This window comes from Taudactylus pleione, unplaced genomic scaffold, assembly GCF_031769625.1.
Source record: "Taudactylus pleione unplaced genomic scaffold, aTauple2 ptg000296l, whole genome shotgun sequence".
NCBI classification, from domain to species: domain Eukaryota; kingdom Metazoa; phylum Chordata; class Amphibia; order Anura; family Myobatrachidae; genus Taudactylus; species Taudactylus pleione.
This window is the reverse complement of record NW_028284698.1, coordinates 13639436-13661587: the sequence shown is the minus strand read 5'-3', so window position 1 is coordinate 13661587 and position 22152 is coordinate 13639436. Positions and strand designations below refer to the sequence as shown.

At 45.9% G+C, this 22152-nt stretch overlaps 1 protein-coding gene across 1 annotated transcript; it reads left to right on the top strand.

Annotated features, from left to right (window-relative positions):
- The first annotated feature begins 8313 nt into the window (after positions 1-8313).
- On the top strand, positions 8314-20939 carry NXT2 (nuclear transport factor 2 like export factor 2). Its single transcript, XM_088482929.1, has 4 exons — positions 8314-8458; positions 9019-9105; positions 15674-15818; positions 20559-20939. The coding sequence occupies exons 1-4, from the start codon at positions 8447-8449 to the stop codon at positions 20735-20737; spliced, it is 423 nt and encodes a 140-aa protein (XP_088339055.1). The 5' UTR covers positions 8314-8446; the 3' UTR covers positions 20738-20939.
- Positions 20940-22152: the final 1213 nt, after the last annotated feature.

Sequence of the window (22152 nt, the reverse complement as noted above, 5' to 3'; positions counted from 1 at the left end):
GTCATAAGTAAAGGGCCGGCTGGCTTGACCGTTAAGGGTGCTGTAACCCCCGAAAGTACACTCCAGTCCAAACCAAAAAAAAAATTATTTTCTGTGTTTGTGAATTGTGTGCGCAGTAGCCGCACGTGCATCAACAAAGTAGTGCCAAGCGTGCGCCTGTGTCATAAGTAAAGGGCCGGCTGGCTTGACCGTTAAGGGTGCTGTAACCCCCTAAAGTACACTCCAGTCCAAACCAAAAAAAAAATTATTTTCTGTGTTTGTGAATTGTGTGCGAAGTAGCCGCACGTGCATCAACAAAGTAGCACCAAGCGTGCGCCTGTGTCATAAGTAAAGGGCCGGCTGGCTTGACCGTTAAGGGTGCTGTAACCCCCGAAAGTACACTCCAGTCCAAACCAAAAAAAAAATTATTTTCTCTGTTTGTGAATTGTGTGCGCAGTAGCCGCACGTGCATCAACAAAGTAGTGCCAAGAGTGCGCCTGTGTCATAAGTAAAGGGCCGGCTGGCTTGACCGTTAAGGGTGCTGTAACCCCCGAAAGTACACTCCAGTCCAAACCAAAAAAAAAATTATTTTCTGTGTTTGTGAATTGTGTGCGCAGTAGCCGCACGTGCATCAACAAAGTAGTGCCAAGCGTGCGCCTGTGTCATAAGTAAAGGGCCGGCTGGCTTCACCGTTAAAGGGTGCTGTAACCCCCGAAAGTACACTCCAGTCCAAACCAAAAAAAAATTATTTTCTGTGTTTGTGAATTGTGTGCGCAGTAGCCGCACGTGCATCAACAAAGTAGTGCCAAGCGTGCGCCTGTGTCATAAGTAAAGGGCCGGCTGGCTTGACCGTTAAGGGTGCTGTAACCCCCGAAAGTACACTCCAGTCCAAACCAAAAAAAAAATTATTTTCTGTGTTTGTGAATTGTGTGCGCAGTAGCCGCACGTGCATCAACAAAGTAGTGCCAAGCGTGCGCCTGTGTCATAAGTAAAGGGCCGGCTGGCTTCACCGTTAAAGGGTGCTGTAACCCCCGAAAGTACACTCCAGTCCAAACCAAAAAAAAATTATTTTCTGTGTTTGTGAATTGTGTGCGCAGTAGCCGCACGTGCATCAACAAAGTAGTGCCAAGCGTGCGCCTGTGTCATAAGTAAAGGGCCGGCTGGCTTGACCGTTAAGGGTGCTGTAACCCCCGAAAGTACACTCCAGTCCAAACCAAAAAAAAATTATTTTCTGTGTTTGTGAATTGTGTGCGCAGTAGCCGCACGTGCATCAACAAAGTAGTGCCAAGCGTGCGCCTGTGTCATAAGTAAAGGGCCGGCTGGCTTGACCGTTAAGGGTGCTGTAACCCCCGAAAGTACACTCCAGTCCAAACCAAAAAAAAAATTATTTTCTGTGTTTGTGAATTGTGTGCGAAGTAGCCGCACGTGCATCAACAAAGTAGTGCCAAGCGTGCGCCTGTGTAATAAGTAAAGGGCCGGCTGGCTTGACCGTTAAGGGTGCTGTAACCCCCGAAAGTACACTCCAGTCCAAACCAAAAAAAAAATTATTTTCTGTGTTTGTGAATTGTGTGCGCAGTAGCCGCACGTGCATCAACAAAGTAGTGCCAAGCGTGCGCCTGTGTCATAAGTAAAGGGCCGGCTGGCTTGACCGTTAAGGGTGCTGTAACCCCCTAAAGTACACTCCAGTCCAAACCAAAAAAAAAATTATTTTCTGTGTTTGTGAATTGTGTGCGAAGTAGCCGCACGTGCATCAACAAAGTAGCGCCAAGCGTGCGCCTGTGTCATAAGTAAAGGGCCGGCTGGCTTGACCGTTAAGGGTGCTGTAACCCCCGAAAGTACACTCCAGTCCAAACCAAAAAAAAAATTATTTTCTCTGTTTGTGAATTGTGTGCGCAGTAGCCGCACGTGCATCAACAAAGTAGTGCCAAGAGTGCGCCTGTGTCATAAGTAAAGGGCCGGCTGGCTTGACCGTTAAGGGTGCTGTAACCCCCGAAAGTACACTCCAGTCCAAACCAAAAAAAAAATTATTTTCTGTGTTTGTGAATTGTGTGCGCAGTAGCCGCACGTGCATCAACAAAGTAGTGCCAAGCGTGCGCCTGTGTCATAAGTAAAGGGCCGGCTGGCTTCACCGTTAAAGGGTGCTGTAACCCCCGAAAGTACACTCCAGTCCAAACCAAAAAAAAATTATTTTCTGTGTTTGTGAATTGTGTGCGCAGTAGCCGCACGTGCATCAACAAAGTAGTGCCAAGCATGCGCCTGTGTCATAAGTAAAGGGCCGGCTGGCTTGACCGTTAAGGGTGCTGTAACCCCCGAAAGTACACTCCAGTCCAAACCAAAAAAAAAATTATTTTCTGTGTTTGTGAATTGTGTGCGCAGTAGCCGCACGTGCATCAACAAAGTAGTGCCAAGCGTGCGCCTGTGTCATAAGTAAAGGGCCGGCTGGCTTCACCGTTAAAGGGTGCTGTAACCCCCGAAAGTACACTCCAGTCCAAACCAAAAAAAAATTATTTTCTGTGTTTGTGAATTGTGTGCGCAGTAGCCGCACGTGCATCAACAAAGTAGTGCCAAGCGTGCGCCTGTGTCATAAGTAAAGGGCCGGCTGGCTTGACCGTTAAGGGTGCTGTAACCCCCGAAAGTACACTCCAGTCCAAACCAAAAAAAAATTATTTTCTGTGTTTGTGAATTGTGTGCGCAGTAGCCGCACGTGCATCAACAAAGTAGTGCCAAGCGTGCGCCTGTGTCATAAGTAAAGGGCCGGCTGGCTTGACCGTTAAGGGTGCTGTAACCCCCGAAAGTACACTCCAGTCCAAACCAAAAAAAAAATTATTTTCTGTGTTTGTGAATTGTGTGCGAAGTAGCCGCACGTGCATCAACAAAGTAGTGCCAAGCGTGCGCCTGTGTAATAAGTAAAGGGCCGGCTGGCTTGACCGTTAAGGGTGCTGTAACCCCCGAAAGTACACTCCAGTCCAAACCAAAAAAAAAATTATTTTCTGTGTTTGTGAATTGTGTGCGCAGTAGCCGCACGTGCATCAACAAAGTAGTGCCAAGCGTGCGCCTGTGTCATAAGTAAAGGGCCGGCTGGCTTGACCGTTAAGGGTGCTGTAACCCCCGAAAGTACACTCCAGTCCAAACCAAAAAAAAATTATTTTCTGTGTTTGTGAATTGTGTGCGCAGTAGCCGCACGTGCATCAACAAAGTAGTGCCAAGCGTGCGCCTGTGTCATAAGTAAAGGGCCGGCTGGCTTGACCGTTAAGGGTGCTGTAACCCCCGAAAGTACACTCCAGTCCAAACCAAAAAAAAAATTATTTTCTGTGTTTGTGAATTGTGTGCGAAGTAGCCGCACGTGCATCAACAAAGTAGTGCCAAGCGTGCGCCTGTGTCATAAGTAAAGGGCCGGCTGGCTTGACCGTTAAGGGTGCTGTAACCCCCGAAAGTACACTCCAGTCCAAACCAAAAAAAAAATTATTTTCTGTGTTTGTGAATTGTGTGCGCAGTAGCCGCACGTGCATCAACAAAGTAGTGCCAAGAGTGCGCCTGTGTCATAAGTAAAGGGCCGGCTGGCTTGACCGTTAAAGGGTGCTGTAACCCCCGAAAGTACACTCCAGTCCAAACCAAAAAAAAAATTATTTTCTGTGTTTGTGAATTGTGTGCGCAGTAGCCGCACGTGCATCAACAAAGTAGTGCCAAGAGTGCGCCTGTGTCATAAGTAAAGGGCCGGCTGGCTTGACCGTTAAAGGGTGCTGTAACCCCCGAAAGTACACTCCAGTCCAAACCAAAAAAAAAATTATTTTCTGTGTTTAGCCGCACGTATATATCAAATCGATATAACATAAATGGAGGACCAAACTTTCTCCGATAAAAATAAAATAGAGAAAGATCAAGAACCACTTCCTCCTAGTGCTGAAGCTGCTGCCACTAGTCATGACATAGACGATAACATGCCATCAACGTCGTCTGCCAAGGCCGATGCCCAATGTCATAGTAGAGGGCACATACAGTCCCAAATGTCAAAGTTCAGGAAAATGACCTTGAAAAAGACATTTAAATCAGCTGAAGAGAAACGTAAACTTGCCAATATGCCATTTACGACACGGAGTGGCAAGGAACGGCTAAGGTCGATCTCTAGTATGTTCATGACTAGTGGTTCAGCTTCACATGACGATGGAAGCCCTCCTCCCACTAAAAAAATCAAAAGAGTTAAGCTGGCAAAAGCACAGCGAAGAACTGTGCTTTCTAAGAAGATATCACAAATCCCCAAGGAGAGTCCAAGTGTGGTGGTGGTTGCGATGCCTGACCTTCCCAGCACTGGACGGGAAGAGGTGGCTCTTTCCACCATTTGCACGCCCCCTGCAAGTGCTGAAAGGAGCACCCACAGTCCACTTGCTGATATGCAAATTGAAGATGTCACTGTTGAAGTACAACAGGATGAGGATACTGGTGTAGCTGGCGCTGAGGAGGAAGTTGGCGAGGAGGATTCTGATGGTGATGTGGTTTGTTTAAATCAGGCTCCGGGGGAGACAGTTGTTGTCCGTGGGATGAAAAAGCCCATCACGGTCATGCCTGGGCAGAAGACCAAACATTCCACCTCTTTGGTCTGGCAATATTTCTATCCAAATCCGGACAACAACTGTCTTGCCATATGTACCATATGTATAGGTGAAATAAGTAGGGGTAGGGACGTCAACCACCTAGGAACATCCTCCCTTATACGGCACCTGCAGCGCGTTCATAAAAAGTTACTGTCAAGTTCAGAAACTTTGGCTAAGACCGTAAGCAGTCCAGGGACACCTAAATCCCGTTGTCCTGTTGTATCCAAGCGCCTGCAAACCACACCGTCAACTCCCTCCTCGTCAATTTCCTCCTTAGTCAGGATCGGAAGTAGTCCTGCAGGCCATGTCACTGGCATGACTGACTCTCCTATCCGGGATTCCTCTGGAGGATCCTGCATTGCTACGCCTACTGCTGCTGCTGCTGCTGTTGCTGCTGCTGGGAGTCGTTCATCATCCCAGAGAGGAAGTAGAAACACCACTACTTTTACTAAACAATTGACCCTCCAACAGTCCTTAGCGAGGAGGATGAAGTACGACAGCAGTCATCCTGAAGCAAAACGTATAACTGAGGCCTTGACTGCTATGTTGGTGTTAGACGTGCGTCCGGTATCCGCCATTAGTGCAGTGGGATTTAGACAATTGATGGAGGTAGTGTGTCCCCGGTTCCAAATCCCGTCTAGATTCCACTTCACTAGGCAGGCGATACCGAGACTGTACAGAAACGTCAGAAAAAGTGTCCTCAGTGTCCTGAAAAATGCCGTTGTACACAATGTCCACTTAACCACGGACATGTGGACAAGTGGAACAGGGCAGACTAAGGACTATATGACTGTGACAGCCCACTGGGTAGATGTATCACCTTACGCAGCAACAGCAGCAGCGTCACCAGTAGCAGCATCTCAGAAACGCCAGCTCGTTACAAGGCAGGCTACGCTGTGTATCACCGGTTTCAGTAAGAGGCACACCGCCGACAACCTCTTAGAGAAACTGAGGGAAATCATCGCCAGTGGCTTACCCCACTTAGACTCTCCTGGGGATTTGTGATATCTGACAACGCCACCAATATTGTGCGGGCATTACATCTGGGCAAATTCCAGCACGTCCCATGTTTTGCTCACACAATAAACTTGGTGGTGCAGAATTTTCTGAAAAGCGACAGGGGCGTGCAGGAGACGCTTTGGGTGGCCCGAAAAATTTCTGGCCACTTTCACCATTCAGCGACTGCGTGCCGAAGACTGGAGCGCCAGCAAACACTCTTGAACCTGCCCCGCCATCACCTGAAGCAAGAGGTTGTGACGCGGTGGAACTCAACCCTCTATATGCTTCAGAGGATGGAGGAGCAGCAAAAGGCCATACAAGCCTATACATCCACCTATGACATAGGCAAAGGAGGGGGTATGCACCTGACTCAAGCGCAGTGGAGAATGATTTCCGTGTTGTGCAAGGTTCTCCAGCCCTTCGAACTTGCCACACGTGAAGTCAGTTCAGACACAGCCAGCTTGAGTCAGGTCATTCCCCTCATCAGGCTTTTGCAGAAGCAGCTGGAGAAAGTGAAGGAGGAGCTAAGATGGAGCGATTCCGCTCGGCATGTGGGACTTGTGGATGAAGCCCTTCATTCGCTTTGCCAGGATTCCAGGGTGGTCAATCTGTTGAAATCAGACCACTACATTTTGGCCACCGTGCTTGATCCTAGGTTTAAAGCCTATGTGGTGTCTCTCTTTCCGGCCGACACAAGCCTGCAGAGGTGCAAAGACCTGCTGGTGAACACACTGTCAGCTGAAGCGGAACGTGACACGTCAACGGCTCCTTCTTCATTTTCTCCCGCAACTGGGGCTGCCAGGAAAAAACTTAGGTATCCTAAGCAACCCGCTGGCGGTGATGCAGGGCAGGCAGGACCAAGTTTGGACATCTGGTCCGGACTGAAGGACCTGGCAACAATTTCTGACATGTCTACTGTCACTGCATATGATACTGTCACCATTGACAGAATGGTGGAGGATTACATCGGTGACAGCATCCAAGTAGGCATGTCAGACAGTCCATACCTGTACTGGCAGGAAAAAGAGGCAATTTGGAGGCCCCTGTACAAGCTGGCTCTATTTTACCTGAGTTGCCCCCCCTCCAGTGTGTACTCCGAAAGAGTGTTTAGTGCAGCCGGGAACCTTGTCAGCGAAAGGCGTAGGAGGTTGCTTCCACAGAATGTGGAGAAGATGATGTTCATCAAAATGAATTATCAGCTCTTCCAGGGAGACCAGCCTCCAGAAGGTACAGAGGGACCTGTGGTGGTGGATTCAAGTGGGGACGAGTTAATACTTTGTGAGGATGAGGATGTACACACTGAAGAGGGTGAGGAATCGGTGGATGAGGAGGATGAGGATGACATCTTGCCTCCGTAGAGCCAGTTTGTGCAGGGACACATTAATTGCCAGCTTGTTTTGTGGGGGCCCAAACGAACCAATCATTTCAGCCACAGTTGTGTGGCAGACCCTGGCGCTGAAATGATTGATTTGTTAAAGTGTGCATGTCCTGTTTATACAACATAAAGGTGGGTGGGAGGGCCCAAGGACAATTCCATCTTGCACTTCTTTTTTTTCTTTGCATTATGTACAGTTTGGGGCCTAGTTTTTCTAACTGCCATCCTGTCTGCCACTGCAGTGTCACTCCTAGATGGGTCACGTGTTTGTGCCGCCCACTCGTGTCGCTTAGCATAGTCATCCAGCTACCTCGGTGCAACCTTTTGGACATAAAAACACTATTGTGAGGTGTGAGGTGTTCAGAATAGACTGGAAATGAGTGGAAATTAAGGTTATTGAGGTTAATAATAGCATAGGAGCAGAGAAACCAACAAATTCTGTGATTTTAGCTGTTTTTATGCTTTTTTTTAAAAAAAATACAGATCCAAAACACAAAACCCAGAACCCAAAACACGGAAGGGTGGTTTTGGCAAAACCAATCCAGATCCAAAACACGAAGAAAGATCCAGATCCAAAACCAAAACACGAAAAGTGGCCGGTGCACACCCCTAATATATATATATAAAAGAGATGTCTGCATGCAAATCTGACTATTAGTACAATTTCCCTGCAGTGGTTATAAGGCACAATGATCCCTATGGCTACATGCATTTTCTGAAACATATCAGTGTGTTTTCATCAACAAATAGATCTTACTAACTGCTTTGGGTGCATTTACATTTGGATGCAAGTCAGTTCTATGACACGTCTCTCAGATGTAACAGTACACGCCCACTTTACCGCGCGCTCATACTGTAGGTGCTGCTTTCACAATCTTCCTGAAATGCTTTTTCAAAAGTAGGCAAGTATACTCCAACATGACCCATTCCATTAGGTACAAAACGCTCTGCTCCTGGACTTCCCACCTAATGTATGATTGCAGTCACCTGTGTTGAACTAGGTAATTGATCAGACAGGTGTTTCAGCACAGGTGTCTGCACTCATAAATTACATGGGAAATCCAGGAGCAGAGCATTTTGTACTTAATGGAACGGTCATGTTGGAGGGTCTGTATTTATTAATTAGATTAAAGGGGCAATTCATCATTTGTTAGTTGGTGTAAATAAATGTTTTCTGAGAGAGCGTCTGTCAGTGTCTGATATGAGGAATTGACTGTGCCGGTGTGGTGGTGGTGATGATGATGATGATGGTTGGGTGACAGTAGCGAGTATGATGAGTGCGACGAGACTGATAACTTCCTTTGCGGCGGGCGGCTCACCATGCAGAGCTCAGCAGCACCACCTAGTGGTTGCCATGTAATTACCAGGCATTCGGAATCAAATGTGCAGAGACCTCGTTTCTGCGAGAAACATTTCTTGTGACACCGCACCGGTGACCGGAAAGAGGCGGTGCTGGTGTAACACTTGATACCCTGCTCGGTGGGAATTGCATTCGGTCGGTCTCATGGCTGCTACGGTGAGCGCACACTGTAGTCTGCTATGATTGTATACGGCCGCTTTTTTGAGTCTGAGCCCTGCACAGGAGCATCAGAGATCGCCCCCCTCCCCTCCATCTTAGTGTTATCACACAACGTACCTACTGTACACAGCCAGGCAATGGGGGCACATGTGTTATCACACAACGTACCTACACAGCGAGGCAATGAGGGCACATGTGTTATCACACATGTACCTACACCAGGCAATGGGGGCACATGTGTTGTGCTTGTTGCTCACTTACAATCATCTTATTTTTTTAGGTTGATTTTAATATGTGGATTTAAGCCCAAGTCTCATAGAAGTGAAGGGTGAATATAGAACAATAATGCCTTCCCAGTGTACAGGTTGTGCTCCTCTCACCCTCATTCTTGTTACTTATTTTATTGTTGCCACTCATATCTAGATTCACAATATTTTGGGATTGTAGTTTATTTAAAATAATCAAACTATTTGAGATGTTGCTCCCTCCCCTGTTAAGAGATGTAGTTGAATGAGCTTTTCCTGTGTGCTATAATGGTGTATGTCATTGTCTGCTAGGACTTTCGGACGGATGTGGATCTGGCATGCAGGGCGGCAGAAGAATTTGTTAATCTGTATTATGAAACCATTGACAAAAGGAGAAGGGTAAGGTGTTATCATGTATTCTATTTTGTACTACTATTATTATTACATTGATGTAATGAACGCACAACAGCCTCATTACCTGTTTTTGTCCATACTACCAACTAGACTGCTGGTAGTCCTCAGAGTAACTTATTATTAGGGGTGTGCACCGGCCACTTTTCGTGTTTTGGATCTTTCTTCGTGTTTTGGATCTGGATTGGTTTTGCCAAAACCACCCTTCCGTGTTTTGGGTTCTGGGTTTTGTGTTTTGGATCTGTATTTTTTTTAAAAAAAGCATAAAAACAGCTAAAATCACAGAATTTGTGTGTTTTTCTGCTCCTATGCTATTATTAACCTCAATAACCTTAATTTCCACTCATTTCCAGTCTATTCTGAACACCTCACAATAGTGTTTTTATGTCCAAAAGATTGCACCGAGGTAGCTGGATGACTATGCTAAGAGATACGAGTGGGCGGCACAAACACGTGGTCCATCTAGGAGTGGCACTGCAGTGGCAGACAGGATGGCAGTTTGAAAAACTAGGCCCCAAACAGTACATACTGCAAAGAAAAAAAAAAGGTGCAAAATGGAATTGTCCTTGGGCCCACCCACCCACATGTTGTATAAACAGGACATGCACACTTTAATAAACCAAACATTTCAGCGCCAGGGTCTGCCACACGACTGTGGCTGAAATGATTGGTTCGTTTGGGCCCCCACAAAACAAGCTGGCAATTAATCTGTCCCTGCACAAACTGGCTCTACGGAGGCAAGATGTCGTCCTCATCCTCCTCATCCACCGATTCCTCACCCTCTTCAGTGTTGTGTACATCCTCATCCTCACAGAGTATTAATTCGTCCCCGCTGGAATCCACAACCACAGGTCCCTCTGTACGTTCTGGAGGCTGGTCTCCCTGGAAGAGTTGATAATTCATTTTATGAACATCATCTTCTCCACATTTTGTGGAAGCAACCTCCTACGCCTTTAGCTGACGAGGTTCCCGGCTGCACTAAACACTTTTTCGGAGTGCACACTGGAGGGGGGGGCAACTCAGGTAAAATAGAGCCAGTTTGTACAGGGACCTCCAAATTGCTTCTTTTTCCTGCCAGTACAGGTACGGACTGTCTGACATGCCTACTTGGATGCTGTCACCGATGTAATCCTTTAACAGACAGACGCACGCTTGTCGCTGCTGCTTTGAGGATGCAGGTGCGGCTACAGCCCACACAATTCACAAAGACAGGAAAAAAAAGAAGAATTTTTTTATTGTTTGTGGAGCGTACTTTGAGGGTTACACCACCCTTTAACAGACAGACGCACGCTTGTCGCTGCTGCTTTGAGGATGCAGGTGGAATCTAGACTGGATTTGGACCCGGGGACACACTACCTCCATCAATTGTCTAAATCCCACTGCACTAATGGTGGATACCGGACGCACGTCTAACACCAACATAGCAGTCAAGGCCTCAGTTATACGTTTTGCTTCAGGATGACTGCTGTCGTACTTCATCCTCCTCGCTAGGGACTGTTGGAGGGTCAATTGTTTAGTAAAAGTAGTGGTGTTCCTACTTCCTCTCTGGGATGATGAACAACTCCCAGCAGCAGCAACAGCACTAGGAGGAAGTGGTTCTTGATCTTTCCCTATTTTATTTTTATCGGAGAAAGTTTGGTCCTCCATTTATGTTATATTGATATATGCGTGCGGCTAAGGCGCACACAAACACAGAAAATATTTTTTTATTTTTGCTGGAGAGTAGTGCACTTTGTGGGTTACACGACCCTTTAAGAAATGAGCCAGCCGGCTCTTTACTTATGGGACACAGGCGCACGCTTGGCGCTGCTCCTTTGTTGATGCACGTGCAGCCACAGTGCACACAATTCACAAACACAGAAAATATTTTTTTATTTGGTTTGGAGTGTACTTTGGGGGTTACAGCACCCTTTAATGGTCAAGCCAGCCGGCCCTTTACTTATGACACAGGCGCACGCTTGGCACTACTTTGTTGATGCACGTGCGGCTACTGCGCACACAATTCACAAACACAGAAAATATTTTTTTATTTGGTTTGGAGTGTACTTTCGGGGTTACAGCACCCTTTAACGGTCAAGCCAGTCTGCCCTTTACTTATGACACAGGCGCACGCTTGGCACTACTTTGTTGATGCACGTGCGGCTACTGCGCACACAATTCACAAACACAGAAAAAAAATTATTTTTTTTAGCACTTGGGGGGAGCACTCCTGATGGACAGAGCACCCCCTGGACAACACTACAGCACCCCTTTAGGACTGGGACACTGCACAGGACTTTGGAGTGGACACAGCCCCTATGGAGGACTGACTGCACAACACAGTCCAGCCAGCCCCTATGGACTTTGAAGTAGTGGACACAGCCCCTATTAACAACAGCAGCACAGCACAACACAGCCAGCCCCTATGGACTTTGAAGTAGTGGACAACAGCAGCACAACACTACACTACACAGCCCAGCCAGCCCTAACTCCCACCCTCCCTCTTCACTGTCCACAGCCGAGTGAGAAAATGGCACAGAGACGGGTACCTTATATAGGATCCAAAACCCGCGAGACCCGGAAGACGGGATGATGACGTTTTGCCTCGATTTCAGATCCGAGTCAGGCGGGAAAAGTCGAGCCTGACTCGGATCGGGGGGGTTCGGATTTCAGAAATCCGAACCCGCTCACCCCTACTTATTATATATCACTATCTTCACATTTAAAAAAATAATATACATCACAATGTATTGGAAGCAGTGGGACACAATAAAAGACTTGAAATATGCACCTGAATGACCCTTTATAGAAATGATGAAAACATATCACAGAACAGTAGATGACTATTGATTAAATTTTCTAAAAAGAAATTTAACTCTAACATAAAGGTGTTGGTTGTGTGCTCCTGGACGGAATCTAAAAACTAGCAAAATGTTAAAACATCCAAGGGAGTAAAATGGTGTATTCAAATAGTATTTATGATATATCCAATAATATTGGTATGTGTTCTCATCATTTGTATAATCATTTTATATTCCTGCTTGTGAATTTTTTCTTTTTATGTTTCTTAAGCTGGGTACATACTAAATGATTGTGTACCCATCTCAGCGTCGACATGCCGACATATTGGGCGATATTATGCCCGACCATCCGATATTCCTCCCCCCCCCTGCATGGGATCGTCAGCCGCATCGCCTGATCTTACTGCATGTACATAAGATCAGACGATGAGGCTGACGACCGCACTGGAGCGCCCACTAAGCGATGTAGTACATACACACTACACATTTTTAACGATTTGTCGTTCTGATGTGTCGGAATCTGCCAAATCGTTAAAAATATTGTGTAGTGTGTAGGGACCTTTAGTTTTAATATTTCACTTCTATGTGAAGAACTTACCTTGCAAAAACAAAGTGGTGCAATTATTGTGCTTGTAATAAAGTGCAATAGGTTTATTCTGTTACAGAATTCAGTGTGCCATGTAACAGTGACCCCATGCACTAAATCACTGAATACTGGGCTTGGCAACCAAGTGTCAATTTTCATATGTGACATGCATTCCTTATCTGATACTCAATGTGTGTTTTACTGGATGCTGTTTTACCGCATTGTTTGTTGTAGATCCCTAAATAGTGATCTTCCCCTAACTTGACTGTCATTCTACCACACTGCACTTGTCGCAACCCGTGCAGTTCCTCTTTCCTGCCTGGGGTGTCGCTCTCTGGTCTGGTGCATCTAGCACACTGTGGTCTGTATCTCAGTAGTTTGTTGCATCAGCTGAGTGTACTAGAAGCACCAGACAGAGAGCGACACCCCAGACAGGAAAGAGTAATTGCACGGATTGTGACAGGTGCAGGGTACTAGAGTGAACAATATTTGAATGCAGTAGCTAGACTGATCATTTCAAAGTGTTCTACATTGCTCTGCCCTGTCAGTCCCTGCAATAGCTGCATGTACTTTACTGAATACAATATATGGCCTAAATTTAAGTGGGCAGCAAATAAAAAGCAAGCAACTTTGTATAAAGGCTGGGCAGCTTTATTTTTACACTGCAAGTTAGGGATGACCATCAATAGTTTACAAATATCGATTGTTTATGGTTTTCCACCATCGATGGCAAAGTGGAACCTGATATTGTTTTTTCCTGCTCCTGACATGGAGCTTAGCCCCGCCCCCTCGTGGCCTGCTAAGTGCCCCTCCCATTTTTGATTGGCCTATGGCTTGCCAAGCACCCAGCAGCAGTGACCATCGAGTGGTGCAAACCATCGATGTTCCCCCATAGATGGTTATTGTACTATCAGTGGTTATCACCGATGGTGCCATCGATGGAAAACCACCGATGGCCTTCCCTACTGCAAGTTTAGGTATGAGCTACAACACATCCCTACCAAATGGTTGAACTTGTTTCCCTTTCATCCCAAGGACCTGGAAGTGACGTGGTGTGAGGGTGGAAGTGCAGTTCCATGCACGTAAAGACAACCAAAAGAAGAAATTTGTCTTCTCAGGGCTCGCTTTGCTCGCCACAGGTTTATATTCCCCCTCTGTGTCCACGTGGATAGTAGGGAATGACTTTGGACAGTAACTGATGACATCAGGGTCCTCTTGGTGAAGGGCATCTACACACTACCCCTCCCAAATCTCTGCACATTTTACATCTGGCCCAGCATGGTGTTGACAAGGCAAAGTTACTTGTTTTTCCTTTTTTTTTAGCTTTGCTCCCAACTCTGAATAGACCCCATAATCTCTTCTCTTGTCCCAAAATATCTCCCTTCTCAACCTCCCTACTTTGTGCCAGATCTGTGTGTATCATCCACACTCATTAATTTTACCCATACGGTACATCTCTAAGCAGACAGTGACTGACACGTCCGTTATGGAGCTAAGGCTGTGTGTAGGACTGTAGCCGTCTTAATGGAGTGGGACCTTTTACCTAATATTTTGTTGCACAATTTTATAGGCAATCAAGCAACTTCTGTAGCTTTCAATGAGAATTCTGCACCTGTAAACGGGTAGTTTGCCCCCCTCTTCCTGAGCAAATTACTCCAGCTGTCTCAGGTTTCATGGATTCCTTCTCCAAACTGCATGCTTCAACTCTTTCCATAGATATTATATAGGATTCAGATCAGGGCTCTTAGAAGGTCACTACAGAATAGTCCAATGTTTTGTTCTTCTCCATTTTTGGGTGATTTTTAGCCATGTGTTTTGTCACTACCGTGATTGAGGATCCATGTCCTGTGACTGAGACAGAGCTTTCTGTCACTGGGCAGTATGTTCCACTCCAAAGTGCTTTGATATTCTTGAGATTTCATTGTGCCCTTCACGGATTTAAGGTACCTAGTACCAGATGCAGCAAAGCAGCCCCAATACATAACCAAGCCTCCTCCATGTTCCACAGTAGGTATGGTGTTCTTTTCTGTCAACATAAACAAAAAACTGCCAAAAGGCTCCAGTTTTGACTCCTCTGTCCAAAATACATTCTCCCATAAGTAATGTCACTTGTCAATGTGCATTTTAGCAAATTCCAGTCTGACTTATATTTTTTCAAAGTGGCGTCCACCTGGGTTGTTTTTCGTGGAGCTCACTGTCTCTCAAAAAGCATTGGATGGTGTGATCAGACATGGACGTAACCTAGGAGATCAGCTAGTATCTCTTTGGAAGTTCCTTGGCTCTTTTTCTACCATTCCCTCAATATTTCTGTTTAATCTGGGGTCGATATTCTTCTTGCGTCCGCGTCCAGGGAGGTTGGCTGCAGTTCCATGGACTTTAAACGTCTTAATATTTGCAACAGTAATCACAAGAACATCTAGCTGCTTGGAAGACGGTCTTATAGCCTTTACCTTTAGCATGCTTGTCTATAATTCTCTTTCTGGTCTCTTTAGACGGCTCTCTCCTTAATTTTCTCTGGTCCATGTTCAGTGTGCTGCACACGATGATGCTGAACAGCAAAGTGACTACTGTTATCCATTTAAATAGTCAGAATGACTGAGTGGAGGATTGAAGTCAAGTTTGATGCTAATTCAAGAAAGCAATTAGTTTGAAATAACACTATAATCCAATTATATATTCTCTTTTCTAAGGGTTATAAACAAATCTGTCCAGGCCATTTTTGAATATATTTGGAGAATAAACAATTTATCTCTCTTCAGTTTCTTTGCATTATTCTGACACAGCAAAGGCATGCAGGTATACATGAGGCAATAGCTTTTCATTTCACCACTTTCCAGGAGGAATGAAGCATTGATCCAACAAATGTGTGCACGGCTGTATTCCTATGTGAGTTACTGCTTGCTTACTTGGAGGAGCACCTACTGCAGAGAAGAGGGTGTAGGGTGGACATAACTTTTATGTATAGACTCTCCAGTTATTACATGCATATTATTAAGTTCAATGATATGCAGGCTTTCATAGCTTAATGTATATTCTAACAAATATTGCCTTTGCTTCCTGCAAACGTGCATATAAATGTATACGCCTACTGTACACAAATGTTAATAAATGTGCTGTGCTTTCTTTGCAAATATTTTTGAATGCAGAAGATCTTTCTAAAAATATGCTGTATCTATCCTTCTGCTTTTAGCAACTGACCAAGTTGTACATGGACACTGCTACTTTAGTGTGGAATGGCAATCCTATATCGGGGCAAGAAGCGCTCATTGAATTCTTTGAAATGTTGCCATCCAGCGAATTTCAAGTCAGTATGCTTGATTGTCAGCCTGTTCATGGTAAGAGTTGTGCATCACATCCTATTCCTTACATGACCAGCACTTTAGAAGAATTTAGTATGCTTATCCTATCATTTAGATAATAACTGTACTGTTAGTCATCATTCTGAGCAACTACTGCAGCTAAATGAAGACAAAATATTTAGCACAATTCTGTTACTAATTAATTTGACCAGTAGATGGAGCCCTTATCTGTGATAAGTGTGCTTATTAGGGAGTTGGGGATGGGAGCCCGGCACTCAGGATGCCGGCTGTCAAAAGACCGACAGGGGACACATAAGTTCTCTAACCTTCCCTCCATCACCCCCTAACCCTCCTGTTCTGCACCTTAACCCTCTATAACCTGCACCCTAACCCTTCCCGTTAGTGCCTAACCCCCCTGTTCGTAGCTTAACCCTAACCGTCCACAGACTACCCCTAAACCCCCCGGGGTGCCTAACCTTGCCCCTGCAGCTAACAGCTTTGGGCGCCCGCTGTAATTACCATCGGGTTGCCGGCTGTCGGGATCCCTTCATTGGCATCTCCCCTCATGTCGTGATTCCAGCGCCGGTGTCTTGTCCGCGATTCAGGATTTTGGCGCCGGGATCTTGTCAGCCAGCATCCCGATGGTCGCCAATTTAACTACATCCCCTTATTAGGGGAATGGAAAATACACTAAAAACTTGCTAACATGGAATGTAGTTGGCTCATTGACCGTTACAATGCTGACAAGCAGAACAGGGACAGCGGTATGTCAAATCTAACGTTCCAGCAAGCTAGTACTGTGCTGTAGTACATTGTGACCATCTCGGCTTTGCAATTTTAAACATGATGCTTTACCAATCATGTTTCATTTTGTAAAGCCGACGCGATTATGATGCTTTTCAGCACAGTACTAGCATGCCGGCCTGTCGGGTTCCACATAACTCTGTACCCGTACTTTAGTCGATACTCTGATTGTTGATCAGACATACTAATTCCGCAAGCAAAACCTGCATGGATAGCTCAGGATTAACCATTTATGACTAGCCATTACTACTCAATAGGATATTGTGCACTATATATTAAAATTCATGCATGGTATAAAAAATAATGTACTATAGATGAGGTCTGCAGATTTATCACTGTCATGGTATGAAGTGGAGTTACTACATATCACTACTTACACATGTTTTGTGCATTAATCTAAATTAATTCCATTTGCGCACACAGCTCATTTTGGAGTTTGTGTAAATTGGATTTTGGATTTATCTAACTGGGGAATTGTGAAAAAAGGGTCAATATCCCGACCACTGGGGTTCCTGTGGTCAGAATGCTGACACCTGAATCCCGACAGTCAGAATTCTGTCGCTGGCATCCTGACCGCCGGAATCCCGTCGGTAAGTAGCAGGGTTTGGGGGGAGGGTTAGGCACTAGGGTGAGGGTTAGGTACTAGGGGGGGGAGGGTTAGGTTTAAGTACTAGGGGGAAGGTTAGGGATATGGTACCATGGAGGGTTAGGGTAGGGAGAAGGGGAGGGTTTGGATACCGACCAACAAAGTGTCGGTATTCTAACCCTGTCGGGATGCCGGCATTGGGATTTGGACCGCCTGGATCCTGGATGCCGGCATCCTGTACCCAACCCGAAAAAAGAACAGTTGTCTTTAGAAACCATCATTAGATTGTACTAAATAAGGCACCTTAGCAGCTGCTTGTGCGCTAGCAAGAGCCAGGCGGTGGTTTATACAATGACCATGACGTCTGTTTCATCATGTAATAGTTTTGCTGCTCCTTTGTGCTTCCCAATCATGACAGCTGCTCAGTCAGAGCCTAGGCACACCAATGATTTTTCCAACCCTATTATATTGTTATTTCAGGTTTCCCATCCATGATACTACATGTTGAAATAAAACTATCCCATCCATGATACTATATGTTGAAATAAAACAAACAGTAATCTCTTTTTCTCTTTCATCCACTAGAGGACTTTGGAGTATATATAAACTGGGGTATAGAAATATGTCTCTGGTGTTTGTACTCTCATTTTTCTCATTACATTCTGGATGTAATTCCAGTATGCTGTTAAGGCCCCCATACACCGTGCGATATGCGACTTGCGATCTGACGGCCGACATATCGGGCGGTCCCCACACATGGAGTGATCGGGTGGCCGACCGTCCGATATGCCGGCATCCCCCTCCTGCATGGCGCTGCATGGGATCGTACATACAGTATGAGCCTACTGAGCAGTAGCTCCTTCTGTGAAACATGCAGCAGGTTTCTAATAGGGTTAATTTGTCAGAAATGGGACCTGAAGCCATGCCCTATTATATTGTAGGCATACTACACGTGGAGGAGCTACAGCATGACAGCAGATAGATTGTATACAGATGTCTTGCTCCATTTTTGCCGATCACGCTACAAATGTGCACACGCATTGCGCCATGCGATTATCCGCAGTAGCATACGCTATGGCGGGCGCACTGTGCTCACAGCATGCATTCCTAGGGTGGCGAGGGTGCGAACGCAGTGTGCGTATCCGCTCACGGGCACACACCTCGCGCCATGTGTGGCGTGATTTGCTGCTTATGCAGCAAAGATGTAGTAGGACACATCTGTAGTAGCATGTTAAACCTGAGCTGAAAGGGTTAAACAGGCACTTCTCTAGTACAGTAACATACAGCAGAATGCCAACCTGTGGTGTCAATTACCTTGTGCCAAGCAGGTTAGACGAACTTGCCTTCCCAGCCCTGGTAGACAGGTTGGGGACACGGGGCCTGATTCAGACCTGCTCGCAAGTGATATGCGCTCGCAAGCGGGTCGATGGTGGGGCATTGCGCATGCGCGGCGTGCGAGAGCCCCGAGCGAGTGAGAAATTCACTCCGGGGCTCGCTACAAACAGGACGGCTGTTGATGTTGATCGACAGCGCGCCCCGTTTTGTTGGCGGGGAGGGGGGGGTGGCTGGACAAACGGAGGCGTTCCTGAAGGAACGCCTGCCGTTAGTGGGCGGGCCTACTGATATCGCTCGTGATATCAGTAGTGATCTTCCTGCTCTATTAGAACAGGAAGCTCACTGGGGCTTGCGGGAACGAGACTCTACCGCAAGGGTCTCGTCGCAAGCCCGATGGTCGCGACCATCACCTGGCTGCTCACAAAAGCTGTGGGTGGTCACCCACAGCTTAGCGATCGGCCAGGAGGCCAGGTCAAAAAAAAAGCGGCCGCCCTGATTTAGAGCAAGCTCTCACTTTTTGCGAGCGCCTCTGAATTAGGCCCACAGTCTGTTCAGAAGACAGTATGCATAATAATATGCTAATGCTGCTGCTACATCTATTCACAGGGCCGGCTCCAGGAGGAGCCGCGCCCTGTGCAGAACGGGACAGGAGCCGCGCACGGCCAAAAATGGGGGGTGAGCTAATTACCATAGGCCACCCCTCTAAATGACGTTATTTGGGGGCGTGGCTCTATGGCACGCCTCCCGTCTAACGCCTGGCTGGGGGCGAGCCCAGCACTCAATCAGTAGCTGGGCTGCCCCAGCGCTCTTCCTGCAGTGAATGGCGTGCGACATCCATTCGGGATCCGGAACAGCTGCGACGGTGGAGGTGCCCGACTGCCCACTGGACACTTCAGCCCGTGGGAGTAACAGCGGAGCAGTGCCTGAAAAACGTGACGGCCCCACTGAATTCGGGAATGGTTGGGAGGAGTGCGCCCTTTATGGGGTGGCGCCCCTGTTCGACCGCACTGATCAAATGTGCCTTGAGCTAGCCCTGTCTGTTGGTGCAAACGCACACACTTCGATATAACATAGATCCCCACTACATGAGAGGAGTCTAAAGCTGGGTAAACACTAAACGTTGTGTGTACACAGCAATGCGACACACGACCCGGCTACCAGGCCGACATATTGGACAGTCCGTACACACTGGACGATCTGGTGCTCGACCACTTGAAATGCCGCCCCCCGTATAGCGCTGCACTGGATCGTCGGCCGCATCGCCTGATCTTGCATGCAGCACATAAGATCAGACGATGAGGCTGACGACCCCACGGGAGCGCGCACTACACGATGTAGTGCATACTCACTTCACATGTTTTAACGATTTGTCGTTCTGATGAGTCGGAATTGTCCAAATCGTTAAAGATGTCATGTAGTGTGTAGGGGCTTTACATGCAGAGTAATACACAGCCAGTTTTGAGCCTGCAGTGCAGAGAAAATGCAGAACTCGCGCTCTAGTAGGGAAAGCAGTCCAGCCCCTTTGTGAGCTTTAAGCATGGCGAGCTACTAAGGAGCTCCCACCAGCAGTGGCCATGTAAGCGGGGGTGCGAGATGGGATCACACTGCCGCTAAGCTCCACCCCCAGCCCTGGAAGCGTTAAAATAGCGCGGTGCTATGTTTAAACTACCTGCGGGCTTTTTATGTGAGCTGTCTCTAATGTTTGTACTCTCATTTTACTTAAACTTTGTTGTTTTTTGTTTAAATTCTTACTCATTATGGGTAACAGCTGGCTGAACAAATAGATTTTTTTAAAAGCACCAAGATAATGCCCAATTGCTTTTTGAGACACAATTTATTTTTTTTTTATCAGCCCACAGATGCTGCCCAATTGCGTTTATTTTTATAATTTTTAATTTAGAAACTGCACCGAGAAATAGTAAAATTGCCGTAATAATGAAATATTGATTAGCATTATGCTGTAGTGCCTGGCGTAACTTGTGGGAGAAAGCTGATCTTATCTGGTGACAGACCATATCCATTAATTATATGCTCTTTTATTTTTCTTAAAGAACAAGCTACTCAAGGGCAGAAGACTGTGTTGGTGGTTGCCCATGGCTCAGTGAAATTTGACGGAAATAAAAATCATTACTTCAACCAGAACTTCTTACTGACTCTACACACCACCACAGCCAACAGCGTGTGGAAGATCGCAAGTGACTGTTTCCGCTTCCAGGACTGGGCCAGCTAGCGCAAGCCTTATACTGCTGAGCAACATAGACCTTCAGCCTATGAGACATCAGGGACTCTTGCATTCTTATACATCCAAAGTGGAAATTGCATTTGACCTGTTTATCAATTTGTTTGTTTGTTTTTTTTAATTATTTTTTCAATATGTACACTGTGCATATTTATGTTTTGTAGATATGATAAACAAAACTTTTTGTAACATCTACTGGACTTTGTTTTGTGATTGATAATACTCCAATCATCATAAAGGATAGTAATTAAATGTGCTGGATTACATTATGTTGTAAGAGCGACTGTCACTACGAGCAGTTATTGTACAATATTCATAAATGTAAACCTTTCCAAACATCGGAACACTAATATTGAATCAGAAACAAGACCCATATATGCTTTATTTTTTTTCTAAAGAGGACCTAAACTTAAGCTGGGTATTCATTATACGATGTGTGTACCCAGCTGATGGGGCAACGTGTTGGAATAATGCATCGCTCTATCCGTACACCCTGCACAATGAGTTGTATGACTGCACAATGTGTCGTTCCATGCTGCATTTAGCAGCATGGCATCGATCATTACAATGTGCCATCTGCTATGCAGCACAGCAGATGGGACACTGCAATAAACGATCTGTGGGCACGTGCGATCAGGCGTACACACTGTGGAATATATTCCCATCCGTATCGGAACAATATATCATACAATGGATCACATAGTGTACCCAGCTTTACTTGGACATCAGAATGACAATATACTTATATACAATGGATCACATAGAGTATGTGATCCATTGTATATTGTTTATCCATTGTATGTAGAGTTTATGCTACAGAATATTTACTTTTATTTCTGTTATATTTAATGAAGAAAAAAATAGATACCAGAGATGAGTAGTTATGTGATCCTGCACAGTAACTTTCCACTTATGGGGATCCTCATAATCGCTGCAGTCAGCTCACAGTGACATAGAACCAATGTAAAGTATATATGTATACCATGTATCCTTTGCAGTTAGATGAATCTTAAATGTTCAGTCATTCCTCATCCTGTAGGTGCCCACACTGAACGATATGTCGTTCAATGCAGGCACCCTCCCTCATCCCCGAACATGGCCAATCTGTCATTATCGGCAGATTGACCGGCGTGTTCAGGCGATGATTGATGTCGGAAATGACCGGCGGGAGTAAGCATCGCTGGTCGTTTCAGACATTACACTGCCCGATTAATGAGTGATTTAACGATTACGATGTTGTAATTATTGAATTGCTCTTGTTTAATTGGCAAATGGATACGTAGCTTTAAAAATGCCTGCCAAATTCACAAATTAACTCACTGTTGTGGTGAACGCTGGGCATATTCCACCAAATGTTGGCTCCCTCAATGATTGGTTTATATACTAAAAACATCTTCTATGTAACA

Excerpts from the sequence above, each read along its gene's own strand:
- NXT2 (XM_088482929.1), top strand. Across the intron at positions 9,106-15,673 it reads CCATTGACAAAAGGAGAAGG|CAACTGACCAAGTTGTACAT; the intron begins GTAAGGTGTTAT and ends TTCTGCTTTTAG. Across the intron at positions 15,819-20,558 it reads TGATTGTCAGCCTGTTCATG|AACAAGCTACTCAAGGGCAG; the intron begins GTAAGAGTTGTG and ends TTTTTCTTAAAG.